The sequence below is a fragment of the Calonectris borealis genome, chromosome 3, assembly GCF_964195595.1.
Source record: "Calonectris borealis chromosome 3, bCalBor7.hap1.2, whole genome shotgun sequence".
In the NCBI taxonomy this organism is placed as follows: Eukaryota; Metazoa; Chordata; class Aves; order Procellariiformes; family Procellariidae; genus Calonectris; species Calonectris borealis.
In genome coordinates, this window is record NC_134314.1 from 92,543,943 (window position 1) to 92,566,064 (window position 22,122).

The following is a 22,122-nucleotide window of genomic DNA, read 5'->3' on the forward strand; positions in this document are numbered from 1 at the left end:
CATTAGATGCAACTTTTCATCATTTTCTTACAAATTATTCTTCTCTATTTGTTTCTTTATTCTGCTGTAAAATGTGAAGGTTTTTTGATATAATGGATATGCTATATTAATAATTTCCTTTATTTTCAAATAAATGTGCATATTCTTTATGATATGTTTTAAATATCCTTTGCAATGGAAATAAGTTTCATAATCTTATTCATAGCCAGTTAAGTTGTACCGAGGATGTTAAATGAATTGCAAAAAAAATTTATTGCTGTTCGGTGCTATCTATTTAATGGGCCATTAGGCCTGGCTATTCTTTGCTTGAATATTGTATAATATTAAAAGAAAGCAAAGGAGTATTAGACTCAGTTGGGCCATTATCGTGTTACAGATACATACGCAATTTAAGGTGATACCTTGATCTTATGAAACTACCTGCCCTCATGTGCTTTTTCATTATATTAAGGTTGTAATTGCATAGGGGTAGGTTTAGGTCTTTGTAAGAAATAGATCCATATTGGTGATGAATAAATAGATGTGTGGAAAGCAATTGAAATGTTTTGAAATCACACACACAATCTTTGAATGGTAATCAGTTGTTTCCCAGGAATAAGTAGGCTGTGTCTAGAAGTTTTCAAAAATGTGATCAGTGCCTTAATATCTCATGACCTTTAGGCATTTGTGAAAGACTGCAGTTTTCAAAAGACGGGATGCTCAGCAGTTTCTGAAAGTTAAGACTTCTTAAAATAACTTCAGTCAGACTCCTATTCCCTCCACCACTTCCTCAAATCAGAATTGCTTGTTATTAGCATATAAGGGAGATCTGGTTCTATGAAATGTTTGTTTTACCTATTTAGCCTTCAGTGTCTTTCTAAATTGCAAATAGTGTGGCAAGAGGCTAAGTGAATTGTAGTGATTCTAGAAAAACTTGCCCTTTATTACCCAAAGGAATTGGAGGGAGGGATGAGACCTTATCCCATGAGATGTTTTCCAGATGTTTGCCATCCCTACCTATCTCAGTAAATGGCAGTGACCATGCTGAGATTTCTGCTTTTCATAAATGCAACAGAATAAATTTAGACCCGAGAAACTTTTTTGATGTGAATTGTGAGTATATATGCATGCTGCCTGTTGTCCAGAAAGGCTACAGTGAACTTCCTTGCTAATTATCAAGGCCGGTAAGTCATTGGCCTGTTTTTTGGACATGTCCACTCATCCTTCTAGAACTCGTAATTCCTGCAATTAATAAAACGAAGGTGTAATAAAGATGCTGCTGTTACTATCCTTTAAATCGGCTGTCTGTGGTAGCACTGGGATTCCAACCTTCAAGAGTGCTGCTGTCACTGTCTTGCTGCCCACCCCGAGGTGGTGTTGCCCTGCTGCTCTCTGTCACCTGCCGGCCCTGCTCCCTCGCCCTGGGCTGTCACAGCCACCTCCCGGCCATCGGCGAGGGGCTGTTTTACAGGTCTCCTGCAGCTGGCTGCTCATGCTCCACTGTTTGAACTGGTTAACTACTGGTGTAGCCAAAAGGTGAGACCTTGATGTGCACTATCTGAATGCAAGCTGAGAAGCACATAGGAAGCTCGCAGGGGAAGCAGACTGGGGCAGGCGGTGCAAAAGCCACGTTCCAGGCACTGGCTTTGGAGCCTTTTCTGAGACAACACTGTTGTCGCCAGGCGGCCCTGTCCTGCCGGCCATGTTTAAGGCAGACAAGGAAGCAGGATAAAAACTGAGTGCAAATCCCTGCTCTGAGTCTAGTAATAAAATAATTTAACCTTTACCTCTCTTGTGACGTAAGTATGTGGCATATGGTAGTCATTTGAAGAAATGCTCAAGAAACCTAGCAAAAGTTCAGATAGGCTCTCTCAGGCACCTTGAGAGTCTGCTTGAGAGTCAACAAGGGGGAGCTTCTGAACTGGTCCCTGGTACTGGGGGTTGGACCTTCCTCAGCAATTCACTGCCCCACAGAATCGGGGAGCACCGACAGCGCAAAGATGGACAGATGTGAAAGACAGTTTGAGTGTGCCTAACAGCCGGGACAGCCCAGGCGTACTCAGTGTGGGAGTCTGAGAGCACTAAATTGAGCTGTTTGGAAAAGATATTTGTCATTATTTAATAAAGTCTTTGACTTTGGGATAACAGAGAATCCTGGATAATACATCCATCTGTCATGTTTACAAAGCTAAGAATTTTAATCTCCCGGTTTCATTTTCTTAGGAATGCTGTGTATGTGCAGTTTGGCACGCTTACGTGCATGCCCATATAAATCAAATGTTGTTAGTGCCTTCTTATACGACTGAAGTACCCATATAAAACAATTCTGACATCTTTAAGATGTGCTAATGCTATTCAAATTATAGCTCTGCTATAAGCAAAAGTATTTGTTTCTATTTTGTGATGTGTTGGATTTTCTTTCCTACACAAGAAGCTACCTTATTTAATTCGAGTAAAATGTTACGCTACACCTGCATCGCCCAATTCAGTCAGGCAGAAGAAAGTTGGATATGTTCCCAAGGAATAGCATACTTTGAAGAAAACAGTGGATTACTTTTAACACTTGTTTTTCATTGAAGTTTATATTTGCTTAAAATACAAATTGCTGGCGTCTTAGTTGGTAAGATACCTGTATGTGAGGATGATAGTCCAAAGGTTCCGTTGCTTCTATTTGATGGAAGTAGGATCTGTTAATTTGCAGATTTGTGTTTTATTTTTAGTATTTTAATTCAATTCCTTTAAAGGATTTTTTACAGGATCTAGATATTTTTTTAACAAAGCTGTATCATTTATATTTCTGAAATACTCTCCCCAAATATATACATAATGATATCTAAAGGGAAGATGTCTATCCCAACTAGTAAACTAAATCCCAACTAACTAAATATGCTGCAAACATTAAAAGCAGTAAAGATGATGATGGAGTCTTGAGTGGTACAGCCTGAACATTGAGGCTGTAGTTTGAATGCTGCTGGACTTGCTAAGCCTCTGTCAGTCCAAAAAAGTGCTGTTAGGACATCTGTAGATGCAGCTGGCCACGCCGGGAGGAGATGGACAGGTTAGCAAACAGTAGATCTGGGCGAGGGAGTTATTTTACAAAGGAGTGTCTTGTAGTCCTAGTGGCTTAAACATATGTCTTAAAAATTGAGCATTATCCAGTTTGGAACATCTAATTACATGTAAATATAGAGATTAAAAAAATGCTTAAGTCGTTTTAACCTATTTCGGAAAGCAGAGCCGTGTCTGCAGAAAACATATACTGTAGTCAGTTTGGCATTCTCTTTCAATTGAAAGCAAAGTAGGCACAAGGAGTAGATGAACTGCCAAATAAAGGTAATAAACAGTAATTTGTCACTTTTGAGTTCTTTACAGCCAGTTTTTCTGATAGTTATCCAGATATCCAGTCTTGATAAACATTTTTAGGATTTCGATTGGGGATGGGGGAGAATTCTGGCATTTTGGACAGACAAACACACTTGCATGGGTCATAATCCTTAGTTAAGTATAATAAAGGCCTTGGACAAAAATAGTGTGAGACACATCATGCTATCAAGAAATTAAGTTTAGAAGAGTCTAGCATTAAGGTAGAAGAAATTGGTAGTTGTTCCCTAAAAGATTGTTTAAATTGAAACCAAGTGAATGCTTTTCATTTGTTTCACATGGGAACAGTTGCAAAGCAGTGCAAGTGAGTTGAATCCGCTAAAACCAGAAATTCTCTCCTATCTTTCTGGAAAACATTCCCATTTTAAAGTTATGTCAGTTCAGTTTCCCTCCTGACAGTAATTTTGAATTTAACTATCCATTTAGCAAAGGAGAGGGCAAGCAAGAACTGAAGGATTTGAAGTGATATATTCTGGCCTCATGAATATTTCATGGTTAAAATAAATAAATAAAAGATTTCCAGAAGTTAAGTGGTGTGGTTATCTAAGAGGTCATATCTCTCTTTCACTGTCTATCTTCATAATAAACAGCTATTGATCAAATAGAGGAGCTGCTTGATCTTTAGCACTACAGGTGGGAGGTGGTTTCTGGCAAGGGCTACACTATGGGGTTTTATGGTCTCCCTTTCTCCCTTTCTTTTGCCTTGCTCTCCCCTCCACACTCCTTTTTTTCTTTTTTTTTTTTTTAAATTCACACATCATCAGATCTATTTGTGTTTATTTTAAGGCCATTTTACACATTGTAGGGATTTTTCTGTGGGCAGTTGTTGACGAGAGACTGAGCATAAGGCATGGAGAGAGAGATATATAAATATATATATAAAAAAAAAATCTAAAATGTAAGAATCGACAGATAATTGAAACTGGTTTTCTTAATGCCAATGTTTAAATTCAATGGAGTTTGCTTTAAATATATGGAATATCTTGACACAGGATATTTTTAGAGCCATGATACCATACCTGACAGACCAGTGCTTTGTTTCAGTAAATTTTCTTCCTGTTCAACACCACAGAACTTCACCCAGTTAAGAGTTTGTGCCATTGTAATAGTTTCAAAATATGAATAGCAAGCTCTTGATCAAAGAACTCTTGGTAGAGATAAATCCAGCTCTAAACCTGGATAAACCTGCTTGTTGAATTTTGCTTGGCTATTTATACTGTCCCATCGTGCAGTATTTAGAGTTAAGGGTTTGGTGACGGGAGATGAAAGTTTGTGATACGCTTTTAGCTTGGAGGGTGAGATGTGCTAAATGAAACATTAAAGAGGAGTTCTATGCTTTGTTCTGTCCTAATGCGAGTTGTCAGGGACTTTTTGTTTGTTGGGGTTTTTTTGCTGGAAAAAGCGTAAATTTATTTTATCATAAACTCAGTCATTTGTAAATGCTTTGAACTAGAGCAATTTTTTTTCTGCAGTTAGGTTAAAAATAGCATGTCCTAGGGACAGAGGAAGCAGCTGTGTTAAAGTATCTGCGTATTGCTACATTTTCAGGTTTTCTATTAATGATATGAAGTCAGTTGAAATGACATCCATTACATATTTGTCCAAGCAAATGGAAGAGAAAAATAAACAATGCGATGCTAGAGAATCCTTTAGAATTGTGTGTCTCTGCCTGTCTTTCCTAGTCAGAGGAGCTGATATCTATATTCTACCCACAGTTACTTCTATAATACATATACATCACACTGAGCAACACTAGAGACAGTGAGGTTTGCCTACCTAATATATATTCTTACTCATCTTTACTGTTTTGTGGTTCATATGTATGCAGATAAAATTTACGTCTTCAGAGCCTTTGCATGCTTTGAAGAATGCATAATGGTTTTTAAAATGATACTTTCTCCATCAAAAGAAGCAAGCTAGACTTCTTAGTAGATAACTTCATTTATTTCATGATCATAAATATTCCTGCAATAATGCAGACAAATTTTCCCAAAGGAGAAGATAACTGTAGATAGTGGGTGATATAAAAGTCTGTCTTTATTAATGCTTATGCTATTAGAATCAGCAAATGCTACCCTGGTACACCACAGGTTAAAATTTTTCCTCCACAGATACTTGTTTGCGATTACTGTTGGCATACAACTTGAGCCAGGATTGTATGCTAAGCTACTAGAAAGGAATATAGCATGTGGTAATCCTGTTCCATTCTTTGTTAGCACTTTTGTCCTTTTGTGTCCTTTGCTAGCCTTTGTTTTCCAGGTATCATCTATTTTTTTCTGGACAAGTCCATTAAAACATAACTTATAAATGGTATTGCTGTATTTTATCATTAAATGTCATTAATATTTTAATACTTATTAAAGTCTAGCTTTTCTATTTAAAACATCTGTACTAAGAGTGGAAGGGTTATCTTCAATTTTATTAATTTTTTTAAACTGTTTTTCTCTCTTAGTTTTGGATATGGCCCGGCATGTTCCCCTTTACCGAGCCCTGCTAGAATTACTCCGTGCTATTGCATCCTGCACATCGATGGTACCATTACTGCTTCCTCTGTCAGGAGAAAATAGTGAAGAGGAGGAAGAACAGTTGGAGTCACAAGCTTCTGTTGGGACTTTGTTGGCTAAAATGAAGACCTGTGTAGATACCTATACCAACCGACTGAGGTAATCACTTTTATCATCCCTAACCTTCCTTTAAACTGTATTTTGCACTTGCATATTATGAATATAGAAATGAAAGAAATTTCAGTTCTGCATATTTGTCTGAATAGGTGCTGCCATCCAGAGTGAGAACATATCATCTGTTTGATCTAGATTTATGTTTATATGTATATATTCTGGTTTACTGCACTATATACAAGGAATTTTTTTTGTACGACACAAAGAAGCTGGTAGGTTTGCATACTTTTCTCTCTTCATTGGTAACTGCCCACTGATCAGAAAGAGAATTGCTGCTCAAGAATCTGGGAGCTTCAAATGTTTCTTAAATTTCTTTCCCTCTTCAGTGAGGTGAATCTTTTGTTCGCAGGACTGTGCATTTCCTGTTGTCAGTCTGAAGGCAGGAGCATTCCTCGGGAGCTGTTGAACAAGCCCATTCTGTAAAGAATGGGATCGGGGAGGGCCAAACCAAATGGTAGTTTTTAGAAGAAATGTCCCAGCTATCTTCTGTATGCTCCTGTACTGCTTTACCCATTGAGTAAGGACCAGGTTCCTCAAAGGATTCTCCATCAGTGGCTAACCAGTTATGAGAGAAGCCTTTGGCTTCTGTCAGGAAGAATAAGGTTCAGGAGGCAAAAGATTTGGGAGTCGTTATTTATGGTGAGAACCCTAACTGCGTAGAGATGGTTGAAAATTTTTGACTAGTGGTATCTGTTGGTGCTACATATGAAAAGCATGTTTCCATGCATTGGTGATACGATAGTTTGTCCATTAGCACAGGCATCAGAGCTGAGCCGGTATGCTGAAGATGATGTGAAATTACAAACTAATGCCTCGGAGCCATCCATGCCAGGCTTCAGGATCTTCCAGCCTCCTCTGAGAAACTCTGTGTTTGACAGTTCTTCTCAAACGCTTGCAGTGCGGCAGAACAATTAGCAAACAAATGGAAAAGTATCTGAATATCCCATCTCAGCTGTGATGCCATCGAGCTGTGTAAGCGTTGCAGTATAATGCTGTATGAGCTTGTTCTGCACACCTTCCAGAGTTCAGCCGACTTTTTAAGGAAGCACATACAGACAAACCATGAATGACAGTTTCTTTCAGTAACCATAGACCAGCCTCTAGGTGGTAACTCCCTTTGTAAAATGGTTATAAAGGCGATAATAAGCACAGATTCTCTTCCAGGGAATGTGTGAGCCCAGTCTGTTAGCTGGTTTTCCTCCATGATGATTTTGGTGTAGTCCACAGTTACAAGACAGTTTTGCTTTCTCAAACCTGCTGTTATTGTCCTATTATCCCCTGGCTGGTTGGGCCGTAGATGTTGGAGAAGAATAAAAGCTAGGCTGGCAGTCTTTTTCCTGTTCTACTCAGTAACAACCAGGACCCATACTGCTAAATCAGTTTTCCCTCTAAATATTCTCCTTTGACAAAGAAAAACTGAATATTCTGGATAAATACAATGCAGCTTTGTATTATTTTTAACAGCCAAAACTACTTACTTTTACCTTCTTGATGTTTCTTTTGCCTTTTCTGACTGTTTCAAAGGTCAAATCATCTTCTCAGAGCACTTTTGAGTGATTCACTCTGTGTTACTTTATGGTTGCTTTCATCATCAATTCTCACACTGCAAAACTATGGCTTCTCGTCTTCAGAAATGCTGCGATCACTGAGATCTGACTGTCAGCTTCTGTGAAAAGTTGCACTTCTGTTACGGCTCAGAGGCCAGGATACAAGCCTGAGAGGGCCTGGTTTTTAGTCACTTGACTGATTAAGTCAGTGCTGCATGAGGTTGCCGTTTGAAGGCACAGTCACCAGACTAGCACACACAGAAGGAAGGAACCCCGGCATGCCTCCCAATACCTCCTGCCTCTGGGAGGAGCAGTAGTTGGTACAGATTTCACATCTTTTCCATCTCTGTTTCTGTATGTCTTCAACCATTCTAGTTTCCAAAACTGAGGATTTGGGGGAATTTAATGGCTGAATCATCTTTTTCTGCCCTGACTGAGGGAGTTGGAAAAGCAAATGCTGCAATATAAATTTTCATTTCTTTATTTTAATAATTTTCTCTTCCAGCAATTAATTCATTTCTTGATTCTATTTACTTGCTTCCAATTTAAAGAATGCTTATTAGGAAATAATACCCATCCTTCCCTGCAAAATTTAGTGCTGTTCCTAAGCATATGCTGAAACATCATGAAAAGAAGCTAAATATAATGTCAGGAAAAGGTGTGTGTAGAATGTTTTTCCTTCCACTATAAACTAACAATATTTACCAACCAATACCTGAGAGATTTTCTTAGGAGGAATCCCATTATTGGGAACTCTTTCTAGTAACTCCTGATGGACTGGACTTTACCCGTCTAATCCTTCTTGACTGAGACTGCTAGTCTTGCTTGTCAAGCATGTAATGTACCTGTGGTGGAATTTTTTTGCTGACTTAATGCAAAAGAAACAGAATTAGGAAGGACAAATAAAGTACTTTATGTTGGATACCCATCTAAAAACGTCAGCTTGTGCTTTCTGGCAATATTATGTAGATCATAGTATATGTAATCTTCTTAAAATAGAAAAGAAAATACATTTGGCTTCTGTGTAATCCATTTCCAGTATAGATGTATGTATAAAATTCTTCACCAGAATTACTTTTTTTGGCTAGTCTCGTCATCTGTTAGCCTCAGGTTTAATGGGCATGGAAACCTGTATCTTCTCATGTCACTTACCCAGGTTGAAGTCTAAAAAGTTTCTTTGTGAGAATGGCTCATGACTACTACTCATAAGCTCTTTTTAATTTGGTAAAATAAAATACGGTATGACTAGTTCTTCAGTGTCAGCTTGGGATCTGAAAACTAAGAACAGTTTTAGAAGCACCGTCGGTATTATTTCAATAATTGATGAGTTTGATAAAAATTCCATGGTTGGTTCAGTTACATTATCTGTACAATTTTCTTGTATTACTTTGATATATCAGCACAAAAAGAAATCTTGTCTTTCACTGGTTGGTTTAAGCATAATACTGTTTGTCTTTAAAGCAGTATATAGACAAGGATGAAAACACCAAGAGCCTGAACAGCCTGGAATCATTGGGGTGGAAGGTTTTAATTCTCAGCATTTTAGTTGAAGGTTTGCCAGCAATATAAGCAAGTGTTGGCATGAATTTCTTAAATGGGACGATCTGCTGTCCCGTTTAGGTCAAATGCCAGAACAACAGCATAATTACGGCATCTGCTTTCAAAGACAAAAATTTCCTTTCTCTGAAGAGCAGTTCTACTTGCATGTTTACCAAATGTCATCTCTGTGTTGGACCAAGAGTATCCACTTGGATCCAGAATTTGAAGGGGAACATTTCTGGTTTTGGATTCCAGTTAGCATTTGATTTCATTTACTTTGAAAGGCCATAATAGTCTGTTGGAAAATTGGGAAAATTCTGGATGATGGAGAAGACATTTAGGTATGAGATGATTTCTCATGACTGTTTGTTGGACTGCTAGGGAGTCAAAAGCCGTCACTAATTTGAGAGTGGTCAGGCTTGTGTAATGGGTTGCCACCAGGGCTGAGTTTGAGCTGTTTGCTATGATGGCTGAGCCCTCTGCTGCAGAGAACTGCTGCTGTGTAGCAACGCAGGCTCATCTGAACCACCATCTGCTAGGTGAGCTTCATGGCAAATTGTTAAATTTGCCAAAATAAGCTGATGGCTTATTTGTGTAATGTGGAGTATAGTAAGCCTATGTCTAAAATTCCTAACTATGCTTTCCCTTTCCCATCACCCCGACCACCCCCATGATAACTGCTTGAGGGAGGTAGGAATTCTGTCATCTTCACACTTCTGTCACTTGTCACACTGCTACTAAGGGCTAATCCTGCCAGTTCCAAGGTTGTCTGAATGTGTCAGCCCTGCCTGTCACATTGTTGTTATGACCTGGATGTTTTTCTGTTGCATGGGGGTGCTAGAATACAACCAGGTAGGCCTGAGGCATTTTCCCTGCTATGGCTTTTCATTGTCTTCACTGTTACTTTGCAGAAATTCTATGTGAAACGGTGCATTTTGCAAACAAAATTTTTTCTTTGTAATTGGGTCCCAAGAATTAAGGGCTAATTTGTTTTAATTTATTTTTCTTTAAAAGACAAAGCAGTTGTTGGTTTCTTCTGCTGCACTCTCAAGCTCATGTTCGGAGCTGATGGTTGCTGCAGGGAGAAGTCCTGCAGCCTTTGCTGGTTTGGGATGCTTTAGCTTGGTGTCTGTAAATGCAGTGCTCGAAGCCCCAAGGAGGAGTACGCGGAGCCATCTCAGAGGAGATTACTACCCTTCACCAGTGTTTATTTGCAAAGGCACGGTCCCTTGCTTGTGTTTTGCTTGATTTCAGGAGATTAGTTTAAGAATCTGTGAATTACTGGAAGGAACAAACTTCTACTTGGTACCTGTGGAAACCTACAGAAGGTAGGGGACCATGAGGGCTGAGTGATACCACGGTTGCAAACCTATGGCAGTTTTATCCCAACATAGTGAGCATCAGTATAAAACTGAGCAGAATTCTGCTATAAGCACCATCTCTGTCATACAGAGAGGGTGAATGGTTCATTGGCTGTATTTTGTGAATACTTTGATAAAGGTATCATTCCCTATCATGACGTTCACCTCTAAGTATCAGGCATAGGTGAGTAAGTATCAGTATTGGCTTTAAAAATTAAAGGTGCCTTGGGAGTGTATCATTCATTATTCATTTAGCACAGCGTGAAGAGAAGGCTGTCATCTTCTAGCACAAGCTAAACTAATGGCTTAAATTATTAGCATCTACACTACTGTCTCTTCTAGCAAATATATTAGTGACTGTCATCCCTTTAAATATGAGTTGACATGATTTTCTCTGCTTTTTCTTCAATGGTTGAAAAACTATATGGGGAATTTTCTAAGTCTAAATTAAATATTTGGCTCCTCCTCCGCTCTGAAAATTGTAACGTTCAGATAAAGGTTTGGCCTGTATTAAATAACTGCATTAAATTTTGCTTCACACGCAGAATCTTGGTGGAAAGAAATGTGCAGTATAACACAGACATTTAAATGTTTTCTAAAAATAGAGAAAATGTACAGCAAAATATTTATATGGTTATATATTTGACCTTAGTTTATTATTAATGTCTCATGTTTCTTTGGAATACCATTGAAAAACATATAATTAGAGCTCAGGAGTTTGATAACACTGTTAGTTTGTCTGTATACATAAATTTATATGCAGGCTGCTACAGTGGAGGGAAGGATCCCAGTGGCTTTATCACTAATTTTGGTATTCCATCTTCTCATTCATTTTTGTGGAGGGAGAGCCTTGTAATTCCCAGCAGCTCCCTCTCTCGAGCTGGGACCCTATTTCTCCTTCTGAAACGCTTGTGTATCACGCACAGCTTGGAGAGAGCTCGCTGCGGCTCTGAATCCAGGCAGGAGTACAGCAGCAGTATAAAAGTGGAGGTGATACCAAGAAGGGAGGATGACGTTTTCTCAACTGATAATTTGGTTTGCCCATGTTACACGTGCTCACAAGTGGTAGAATGGTCACCAGGTTGCTTTTTCAGGTGCACACAAAGTAATACCACGTGTTTGAGATTACACTGAGAAACGGGTTTGGGGACTAAAAAATTATCTTTGGTATTGCTGTAATTTCGTCCTTAAAGTAACATCTGCACTGCCCTGAAAGCCCTGCTCCCCACCTCCAAGACCAAACCTAACAAAGCCTGTTAAAGTATTTATTACTTAGGTTCCGTACAGCAGGCCAATAGGCCACAGCAGGCTTACAGAGGCCACAGGAGCCTTTGATCTTCACTTCTCCAAGTGTTGTCAGATTCATCTATGCATCAGTTACATGTAAAACCCATTCAACTTTTTCACAGGGCTTTGAATTACATTTGTCTCTCCCCTTTTATAACCATATAGTTTAGGAAACTATATAGACTTTTAGATTTTCTAGACCAGGGTGTGTTGTTACATCAGGGAGATGGGTATACGGACAAGCTGCACACCATCTGCCGTTCCAGAGTTGTTTCACATGAGATTTTAATCTTACCTAATTTTCTTTAAATTGCATTTGTTTAGTAGTCATGGTAAACCATATTGTAAGGATATGATTTTAGAAAGGGCTGCTGTGGTCTTCTAATGTAAAAGAAACATAAAATCAAGCGTAATAGCTCATGTCTGCAATGAAATTCAGTTCTGTCTCAGATGGCTAGAGTTGGCAAAACTGTGTGAACTTTACAAATTATAATTAGTGTGAAAATGTATACCACTGGGGAACCTTTGACAGATTTCCCCATCTAGAGTCTAGGAAATTACTTGGTTTACCATATGTAGATTGTAAATAAACTGACAAGCTGTAAAGTATTGTTAAATAACTCCAAATAATTGTGTGTAACACTAAATATGTAAAGAAGGTCATGTAGGGACATCTTACGAACTGTGCAGGATTAGTCATGCTAAGTCGGTATTCTTATTTAGACACCAAAAGATTTGAATCAAACAAGGTTAGGAAGGCAAAATGAGGGAAGAAAAAATGGAGGTCATCATTAATAGGAGTCTTACAAATTATGGCAGTATCAGTTGGGTTTTTCCCCAAAAGAGAGAAAAAAAAAGTCTTTACCCTAACCATTAGAATGTACAAGCACGATTTGTGTGAGGAAACTAAATGTTGATAAGGCAGTATGCCCGATTTGGGGGTTTTGTGATGCTAGCTAGCTTATACTCACTAAGAACCTGACTGACATCCCTGCTTAGGCAGAATCAAGGTCAAATATGAGACTTTGTTTCTTCTTGGCATCCAGGGTGCCATCACTCCTGCACTTTGCTTCCTAAATGGCTTTTATGCAGTCGGAGTTCTGGCCTGACTGGGGAGTTAGGCAGCCTGCTCATGTAGACCATCACACAAGCTCCAGATACCTAGAGGTGACAGGGTAGAGCTGTTCTGCCTACCCTTGATTTAAAAGGTATATTCTTAGGAGTGGAGGGTTTTGTCTATTTTGCTCGGGATAACAGTGGACAGAATAGTTGTGTTGGTGGTAAAAGGGACATGAAGAAAATACGTTCTTTTGTGATAGTTCAAAAGTGCTGAAGTGTTAACTTTCCGGACAGCAGGGGGAATGAGCGGAAATTCTGTTATTGGTACTGAGAATTTGCATTTGAGTATGTGTCTCCTTCTCCTACTGCTTCAACTAGGTACATACTCCTTGTCTGCTTAGGTAGTTGACTGTCAGTAACTCAGTATATCTGTAGGAGGTTTTAAGCATCTGGTTAAGCCTTTTGTCTAATGAGGCCAACGCTTTAATTTTTGTTTTACTCTAAGACCAAGTAGGAGGAAGTAAAACCATGAGGAAGGTAAAAGCCCTCAAGACAAGATAACTGTCTTGAAAATAAATTTGTAAGAATTAATTTCACTTTCAGTATCTTCACCAGTCACATTTTCGTTGCTTTTCACGCATCTCTTTCTTGGATAAGCCCACTGACATTTCATTTTAGTCAAAATTTCTCCAAGGGTTTTGTGGCAAATAGCTTAAGGATTCTACATCAACAGCAAGCAGTTCTAAATCTGTACACCTTTCTTGGGACTGGTGGCTGCTAGCATGTCTGTGATATTAAAACAGGTATCACTGAGGTTTAGTGGGCTTAAATATATACATTTTAGGTTATTGTAAAAATACTGGCTTAGATTTCCCCAAGGAAAAAGGCAGTGATGAGGATTTTGGAAAGTATGAATGGGAGAGGCAGCTGCTGCTTCTTTGTCTTAAACTGTTCCTCAAACACGGAACGACACTATTTGGCTCTGATGCTTTCCTCCTAACTTTGAGCACCTGAAAGCTCCGTGTTGCTTGAAGCCAACAACGGGCTAACGTCCTTTTGGATTAAATCTGGAACAGGGAAGATACACCATGCTGCAGTAACAAATTTTGTTATTAATGCACTCTAGGGATAGTCTCATTTGGTTAGGTACAAAGAGTCAGTATTGCTGCAATCACCTCTGTTGAATAGTTTAAAGACTCCTTCTTTATGCATGATTTCAGTCTAGACTAAAATACAGAAAGGATATAGTATTTGGAATTGCTAAAACACGTTTGGGACATCAAAGCATTAAAATGCTAATTTTTCTTGTGTGGGTAGCTTTCTGTTTTGCTTCTGGGTATGGTAGCGGGAAAGAGAAAACCAGTGCTTCTTGGCTATTGAATTTATTTGGATCTTAAGATGAACAAGTGCTATTAAAACGAAAAAAATACAGAAATTACAGTAAAATAATTTGGGGGCTGTTAGCATTAAAATCTCTTAAATTTTGCAGGATAACAATGTAAATTTATGCTAGCTCTTAAAACACAGCAGCTTTTAAATAGATACATTTAGGTTACAGTGTTATCAAATACCATGTCTTAATTTCAACAATTGAATAAATATGCTAGTAAAGACTGGGTTATCATAATCAAAATATTTAAATAGATCTTAAATTACTAGGCAATTAGCTTCTATCAAACAATGGTGTTAGTATATACTGTGTTTTCAGATTATTTCATTATAAAAATTGGAGGTGTTTAAATTGACGTTTTAATTTGCAAGACATTGATTTTAAGTATCCGGTATAATATTCTATATTTGTAAGACTTTTAAAATTATGTTACATTAAACTGTTTATTGAAATAAAAGGTCTTGAATTTATAGCCCAGAAGAGAACTGCAGAGAGAGACAAGCTTCATTTTTGACCCACTCTCTTGTGATGCCTAGGTTGTACTTCATAGACATACTGTGAATTTTTACTAGAGGTTTCCTAGTGTTTTACTGTTGTGTATTTTAAAGAATCACTAGTGTACTGTGCAGTAGGGAGGAGTTCTGTATTACCTATTGAGGACTTGGTTTTGCACCAGGTGGATGGATGAAGTACACATTCATGACATGATCTTTCTTATGCTGATTTTGTAAGCTTTTCTAATAGTTTGAAAATGTTCAAACATAAGGTCAGCATGCAGGCGTAACAATCAAAAATAGTAACTGGTTGAAGCAGAAACTAGTATACTGGTATCACTGGCTTTGTGTTCATATTTTTACTCTTCATATCAGATGTATTTCTGTTTGTCAAATCAAGACTGTATGTTCAGTATTGTCACAGCTGATTGCTGCATTCAGTGATTAACCTGGAGGTACATAGAGACATTCTGTTTCATAAGACTTGTTTTAATCTTGATCTTTAATCTTTGGTATTTTTCCCTGTTGACAAATATGCTGAGTACTGTATGACTGGTTGAAAAATATTCCCTCATGCTGTATCCTATGCCTTTGCCAAAAACAGGTCTAAAAAAGACAAAGCTAAAACAGGAGTAAAACCAGATACTTCTGATCAAGAACCAGAGGGACTGACGCTTTTGGTACCAGACATCCAAAAGACTGCGGAGATAGTTTACGCTGCTACCACCAGTTTGCGCCAAGCAAACCAAGGTAAAATAGAAATACTTTTATAAATACTGTATAGTGTTTATTTGTAATACTTTCATCATTAGATAACTTATAAGTTAGCTTAAAAGCAAGAAAAAATACTTCTTTCCTGCCCCCACCACTGACTACATTTTCAAAGTCGATTGGAACCTTGTGGTAGTCTTAAACGTTTCGATCACGAAACAGAATAATTCAGGTAAGTGAGAGTACATCTCATGACTTTCAGCACAATTATGTAGCACCTTTTTTTTTTTTTCTTTCTTGGCAGAAGACAACATACATGAGCTTTAATAGTAAAGCCTTTGCTGTTAAAACGAAATCTTATGAATTAGATTAACTCTTAACTTAATGAATGCAGAACAGAAATCTAAGTTATGGGTTGAACCTGCAGACATTCATAGGACCATCTGGTTGTCTAGTAAAGAAAACTAAAGATTAAGTAGCTTAATTGGGGGAGTGGATTTTAAAAAGGTGTGTATAATCAGCTCCTGATCTTGGAGAATACATCAAGAATACATGTGTGAATGTCCATCCACACATGCATATATCATACTTCCTATTTTAAATTTTAAAAAAAAAAGAAAAAATTAGAAGAAACAATAAAAGAATATTCATAGCAGCAGTAGTCATGAATTATTTCTGAGCTGAGCTAACGATCTTTATTTACTTTGAGCTGTTCACATAATGACATATATAGTAGTGAGAAAAACAGATTTGTATGTTGTGAGTGATCCCCAGTTTTCAGACTTCTCTGCAAACAATGTCACCATGAAATGTCATTTCAAGTTAAATAATCCCCATGTGCTTGCTGTATTTGTCTCAAAATTACATGGTTAACTACAAATAGTCATCACGTTTTGTATAACAGAAAAGAAGATGGCTGAATACTCCAAAAAGGCTGCTGTGAAGCCCAAGCCTTTGTCTGTTTTACGGTCTCTTGAAGAAAAGTATGTGGCTGTCATGAAAAAACTCCAGTTTGGTAGGTTGAGAACTGTGAATATTTGTGTCTTAGAAAGCAGATACCTAAGAAATATGCAATCTGTTGACAGAATCCCTAATTATTTTAGAAAATCACCAACTTTTTTACATATGTGACTACTGATACTTCTCACATATGGAAAATTATGTAAGTCCGTATTTTCAGGTTACCAACTAATGCACTCTTTGAACTAATAAGAAATGTTTTAAGCATACACTAGATTAGTTCAAGGGACCAGAGGAATTCAACGATGGTGTTCATGTTTTCATTCCAGTAATGATTTGTGAGTCTTTCAGTCCTCAAATTATATTGAAATGTCAGTAGGTTTTTTTAAAGCTCATATATGACTGTATATATATATGTTTGTTAATGTAGCTTTTATTTTTTAAATGGAATAGAATTCAGATCAAAATGTCTTTTTTAAAATGAAACTGTAGTAAGCTTCATTGTATCCTTTCAGGGAGTGCAATATGTTGCATTTGGAAAATGTGATGGGAATCGGTGCTTATTTTGGCCATAAAGGGAATGTGTTCAAAAAAAATTCATAAAGAACAAATAGTATCTCATCCAAAAAGAGCTATAAAATTATTGCAAAAACATGTTCTCTGAGTATTTTTTGAGTTGCGGTGACAGCATTTGCAATCACATTTCTCTGCTGTTGTATTTGTAAGGGATTTTCCTCACAGATGTTTGTGGAGTGTATGCCAAGAATAGGAGATAGGAAAGTTTGTAATGGCAGCTTTTCACCCTGGCAGCCGTGCTGCAGTTTTTGTGTAGTAAGTGATTAAAGAAAACTAGCTTCACTGTAATTTTTTATGATTCTCTAATAACATTGCAACCACCACACAAGTAAATACTGTTGGCGCTCTGCTTCACACTGATTCCCTTATTAGCATTATTATGTATTCATAAGTATCATTATATTCCTGGTCTGGAGTGGCTGGTAGCTTTCCAAATCAGAAATGGTGTACGTTTGACAAGTTGCACATGAAAGCTTGTAAATTTGCTGCAGAAATTAATTCGACCCAGGACTATTAGTGCTTTGTTTTCTGTGATCATGGTTAACTCACAAAATATGTATTTTTTTATGTTAGTATAATGCAAATTAAACCTTCCTGATTTTAATACTCAGAATCTTTATTTAAGACTAATCCATATTAACTTCACTGTTTTCGTGATGCATTAAAATTTTCTTCTCTTCTAGATACATTTGAAATGGTTTCTGAAGATGATGATGGAAAATTGGTTTTTAAAGTGAATTACCACTACATGTCTCAGGTAAAAAATGCAAGTGACGCCAACAGTGCTGCCAGAGCCCGACGTCTTGCTCAAGAAGCTGTGACTCTTTCAACATCACTGCCTCTGTCATCTTCATCCAGCGTTTTTGTACGTTGTGATGAGGAGCGGCTTGACATTATGAAGGTAAAGAAGCAAAGTTATTTTTATTTCCCTCTTTCAGCTTGGCATATAAATGTTTAAGAAGGTGCATTAAATCTTAAGAAAAAGCAGAAGTATTTCATGTGTACTTCAACTGCTGTCCAAACTTTAACGTAAGTAGTAGTATTTTAGAGTCTGATCCTGATTTCTCAACAATTTGCCGGGGGGGTAGGGAGAGTCCATCTACCCCAGGAGTGCTCTGTCAGCCAAGGATACTTCACAGAACAAGGTTCATTCTTCTTCAGCTGATCCAAAGGGAAAAGTTTAATTTTATTACTCCGTTATGGTCAAAGTGTATCTTTGCATATGACCATTTAAGTTGATTAAAAGCAGTAGGTATGGAGAAGTACACTGAATGTCTCTGGACCTGAAGTTCGAAGCAAAATTCTATTAATAGCATCCAATGGGGAGAGTTCTAGCTCCTTCTGTTTTGCTTTCCATTTGTAGTCTGGAGAAATGAACGTTAGCAGAAGGCTTCACTTACCCAGAGTATCAATATCAACAGACTGACAGCCTGCATACGATTATGATGTCTAACAGTATTTTCTGATAAGTAGCATATGGAAATAAAATGCTTCGTATAACTTACAAAAATCTCAACTGTGTGACAAATACAAGGGTTTTTTTGAAAACTGTCATCTTTTTTTTTTTACAATGGTAGGTTCTCATTACTGGTCCTGCAGACACCCCTTACGCAAATGGTTGCTTTGAATTTGATGTATATTTTCCACAAGACTATCCTAATTCCCCTCCACTTGTGAATCTGGAAACAACTGGAGGCCACAGTGTGAGATTTAACCCAAACCTCTACAATGATGGCAAGGTAGGTCAACTTTGTTCTTGTGTATACATGTAACAAGGAAGTGAAACGGCTGAAACTTTTTTTGCAATCAAATGATCAGCCACTCCTAACATACTGGAGGAAGCTGTTTGGTTAAAACTGGTCTTCAGACGGAAATGGAGAGTGATTTAACAGTTTCAAATGAGAATGATCTCCTTTCTGAATAGTCCTGCAGATTTTTTTAAAGCCTTACGAGCTGGATTGGACTAAAAAGCAAGTAATTTTGACCTAGAAAAATGTTCTTTTCCATCTTCTTTGCTAAATTAACCAGGCAGAAATCTATTTTGGCTAGCTGAAATACCCAGGATCTTTTCCATGGACAAAGTATGCTTCATATCAGCTGCAACTGAATGTGTTTGCCAAGTGCCCTGTCTCTCTTTTTCCATGCAAAAGTGCTTTTTCTTGAGGGAAGATAAAGACTTTCCTTAACCTCAGTCTCCTTTATTAAAAAAAAAAAAGTAACTCTAAAATATGGACTTAATGACAGTTTTCTCAAAAAATAGTAAAGCTTTTGGAAATAATATTAGAAGTTAAAACAAACAAGCTTTCCCCCTTCTCTCCCCACATCTCCATGGTATGTTGTGGCTCATTCTAAAGGCTCCAAAAAGCTAACAGAAAGTCAAGTGCATATCAGGGAGATGCAACTTCTATTTATACTAAAAATAAGCACACATTAAATTCTCTGCAGAGCTATAATGATGGTTGTGTATGTCTCCACCGAAGCACAGACCCACAGAATAGCTTCGGCTGTCGCACTGTGGCACTCCTTCAGCTTCTATTTTTTTGTGTAAACGTTTAATCCATAGGCTAACATTTTTCCCTTATTCCACTGTTGTTCATGGGTTCCCTGTGCTCCCTGTTTTCACAAGCTATAATACTCCTTTCCAGTACTAGACACGGGGTTTTCTCTTAACACGGACACAGAATGTAATTCATACTGGAGACTTTATCTCCTTTATTCTTTGCCTAACATACATTAAGTCCTGGCAAATACTCGCCTCTAAATGTCTTCTGTTTATTTTGTCTCATTGTGTTCCCTATCTTTGATTGCTCAGTTTTGTGATAAGGTTCAAGAACTCCATAGACTTCCCTAAAGTCCAGATCAGTCATAAAAGTTAACGAATATTTTCAATTCCTTGATAGTCTGTGTGAGAGAAACCACTTTTCACATGCTGAAGCAGAATGATTGTCTTTAAAACCCACAACAATAAATGTTAGGACAGTATTTAAAGAGGAAAGTAAAGAATCGTATGGTATTCATGATTCATTCTTTTTTGGAGCCACTAGAATCCATAGGTTTTCCCTGAAGAAAAGTAATCTACCTTGCTTTATTCATTTATTAACATGCTGTCCTTGCTTATCCGCATTATTTTTATCTGCTTTCATTTCAAATTCGTTTCATAGGAAACAAATTTGTCTTTTAGAATGCAGTTATACAAAAGTTTGTCAAGAAAAATTTAACTGTAATGTGAACATTTTGTTCTGCCCAAGCAGAACAATTTTATCATAATATTTGTCTATGGCATTAATAACGTCACCTTTTCAGGTGTGTTTAAGCATACTTAACACATGGCATGGGAGGCCAGAAGAGAAATGGAATCCCCAAACATCAAGTTTTTTGCAGGTGAGCATTTCTTCTTTCTCTTCAGTAGATGTCATTTAGGAGTAGTAAGTGGTCTGTCAGTCCTAAGGATTCTGTTTCTAGTGCTTTCAAACCAGAATTTTCTTAAATAAGCATAAGACGGAAGTCCAGAAAACGTCCTTGGAACACCAGAAGAGAAACACTGTAGACAGGTTCTTCAAAGTGCTCTTTCCAACCGATATTTCTATTGGTCTTGTCTTGAAGAGTGGCTGTTCATGTGTGCAGCTTGTTCCTGCACTGCCTGGAGTTTGCTTGGATGATTTCAAATATTTTATTAAAAAAAAAAAAAAAAAAGATTGGAAGATGGGACTGTCTATCACAAGCTATTTATGGGGAAGACAAAGCAGGCTCCACATTGTGAGGGATAAGAAAGTGAAGTATACTAGTGAGAACTGTAAAGGTACTCCTCCAAAGTCTACAAGTAAGCTGAATAGAGGAATAAAGCTGAAGGGAGTTGAAGGGTAGGTATACTGTGTTCAATACCAATTAGTGTTAAATTAGACCAAAATTTACTAGGACATACAGTCCTTATAATTTTCAGCTTTATGTCATAGAAATGCACTGACTATGCACATACATTAAATAAAATAATAATAATACATTGAATAAAAGTAAAGCTTGCAATGGCTTATTTCCTATGGCGCTTTCTGAATTTATTCCTTCCTTGGAGTAATTATTACGTAGCACAAGGTACATTTTCTGTTCCAAATCCTAAGAGACAGTTTCTGTTTCAGCATAGTAGAATTAACAACCCTGGCCTTCAGCAGAACAGATTTCACTTGTTAGGAATTGGCCGTGGAGAGCTGGTTGACCAGCCTCCTAAAAGTTCAAGAATGGTCTATTCCAGTATGTGGAAGTCAAGCAAGAGTGGCAGAAAGCCAGCATGAGTAAACAAGGAACTCCTGCCTGAGCTCAACTGCAAAAAGAAAGTACACAGAAGGTAGAAGGAAGGGATGGGCTACTCATTAGAAATAAGGACAATTGGCCAAGCATTCAGGAGAGAAATTAGGAAAACTGAAGCTCAGCTCGTGTTGAAAATGGCAAGGGATATAAAGAGCAACAGGAAGGGCTTCTTATAAGTATGTTGGCAGCAAAAGAACACGTTTTCCGTAGGCTGTCCTGCTGCTCAGTGGGGCAGGGAACCTACTGACAAGGACATAGAAAAGGCAGAGGTCATCTCTGCCTCACTCTTTAGGGAGTGAGGTTTGCTCACCCCGTTTACGGGTAAGGCTTGCTTTCCCATGTCCCTGAGCCCTCACTAGGAAGGTCTGTGAGAATGAGGAATTACCCACAGTGGAGGAAACAGTATTCAAGCTGACTGGACCCGCAGGTCCATGAAACCAAATCTCATGCATCAGGGGGTGCTGAGGGAGCCAGCCAATGTCACTGCAAAGCCACTAGCTCTCATCTTTGAAAGGTCAGAACAATTAAGGGAGCTTCCTGGCAAATCTCACACCCAGCTTCAAGTCGGGCAAGAAGGAGAATCTGGGGAGCTACAGAAGCTGGTCAGCAACTCCTGACTCCTTAGGAAGATTATGGAGCAAATCCTCCTGGAAGCTATTTTCAAGTACATGGAAGACAAGAAAGTGATTGAGAACGGCCAATGTGGATTTACTGGGGGGGAATAGCGCCTAACCTTCTTGCCTTCTACAGTAAGGTGACCGGCTCTGCACAAAGGGAGAGCGGTGGATGTAGCTTACTTTGACTTCAGCAAGACCTCTGATGCAGTCTCCCTTAGTACCTTGTAGCCAAATCGGTGAG

General features: G+C 38.0%; 1 protein-coding gene across 15 annotated transcripts in view; it reads left to right on the forward strand.

The window, feature by feature from the left end:
• Positions 1-22,122, forward strand: part of BIRC6 (baculoviral IAP repeat containing 6) — a 190,146-nt gene that overhangs the window by 158,917 nt on the left and 9,107 nt on the right. For 10 of the 15 annotated variants that reach the window (XM_075146664.1, XM_075146668.1, XM_075146669.1 and 7 more), the window contains 6 exons: positions 5,813-6,023; positions 15,320-15,465; positions 16,331-16,441; positions 17,646-17,863; positions 18,540-18,701; positions 20,266-20,343. In XM_075146664.1, the coding sequence (XP_075002765.1) occupies positions 5,813-6,023; positions 15,320-15,465; positions 16,331-16,441; positions 17,646-17,863; positions 18,540-18,701; positions 20,266-20,343 (926 nt within the window). Of the gene's footprint in view, positions 1-5,812; positions 6,024-15,319; positions 15,466-16,330; positions 16,442-17,645; positions 17,864-18,539; positions 18,702-20,265; positions 20,344-22,122 lie in introns of those variants that run through there. The other 5 variants (XR_012673106.1, XM_075146678.1, XM_075146674.1 and 2 more) reach the window with 5 other exon arrangements.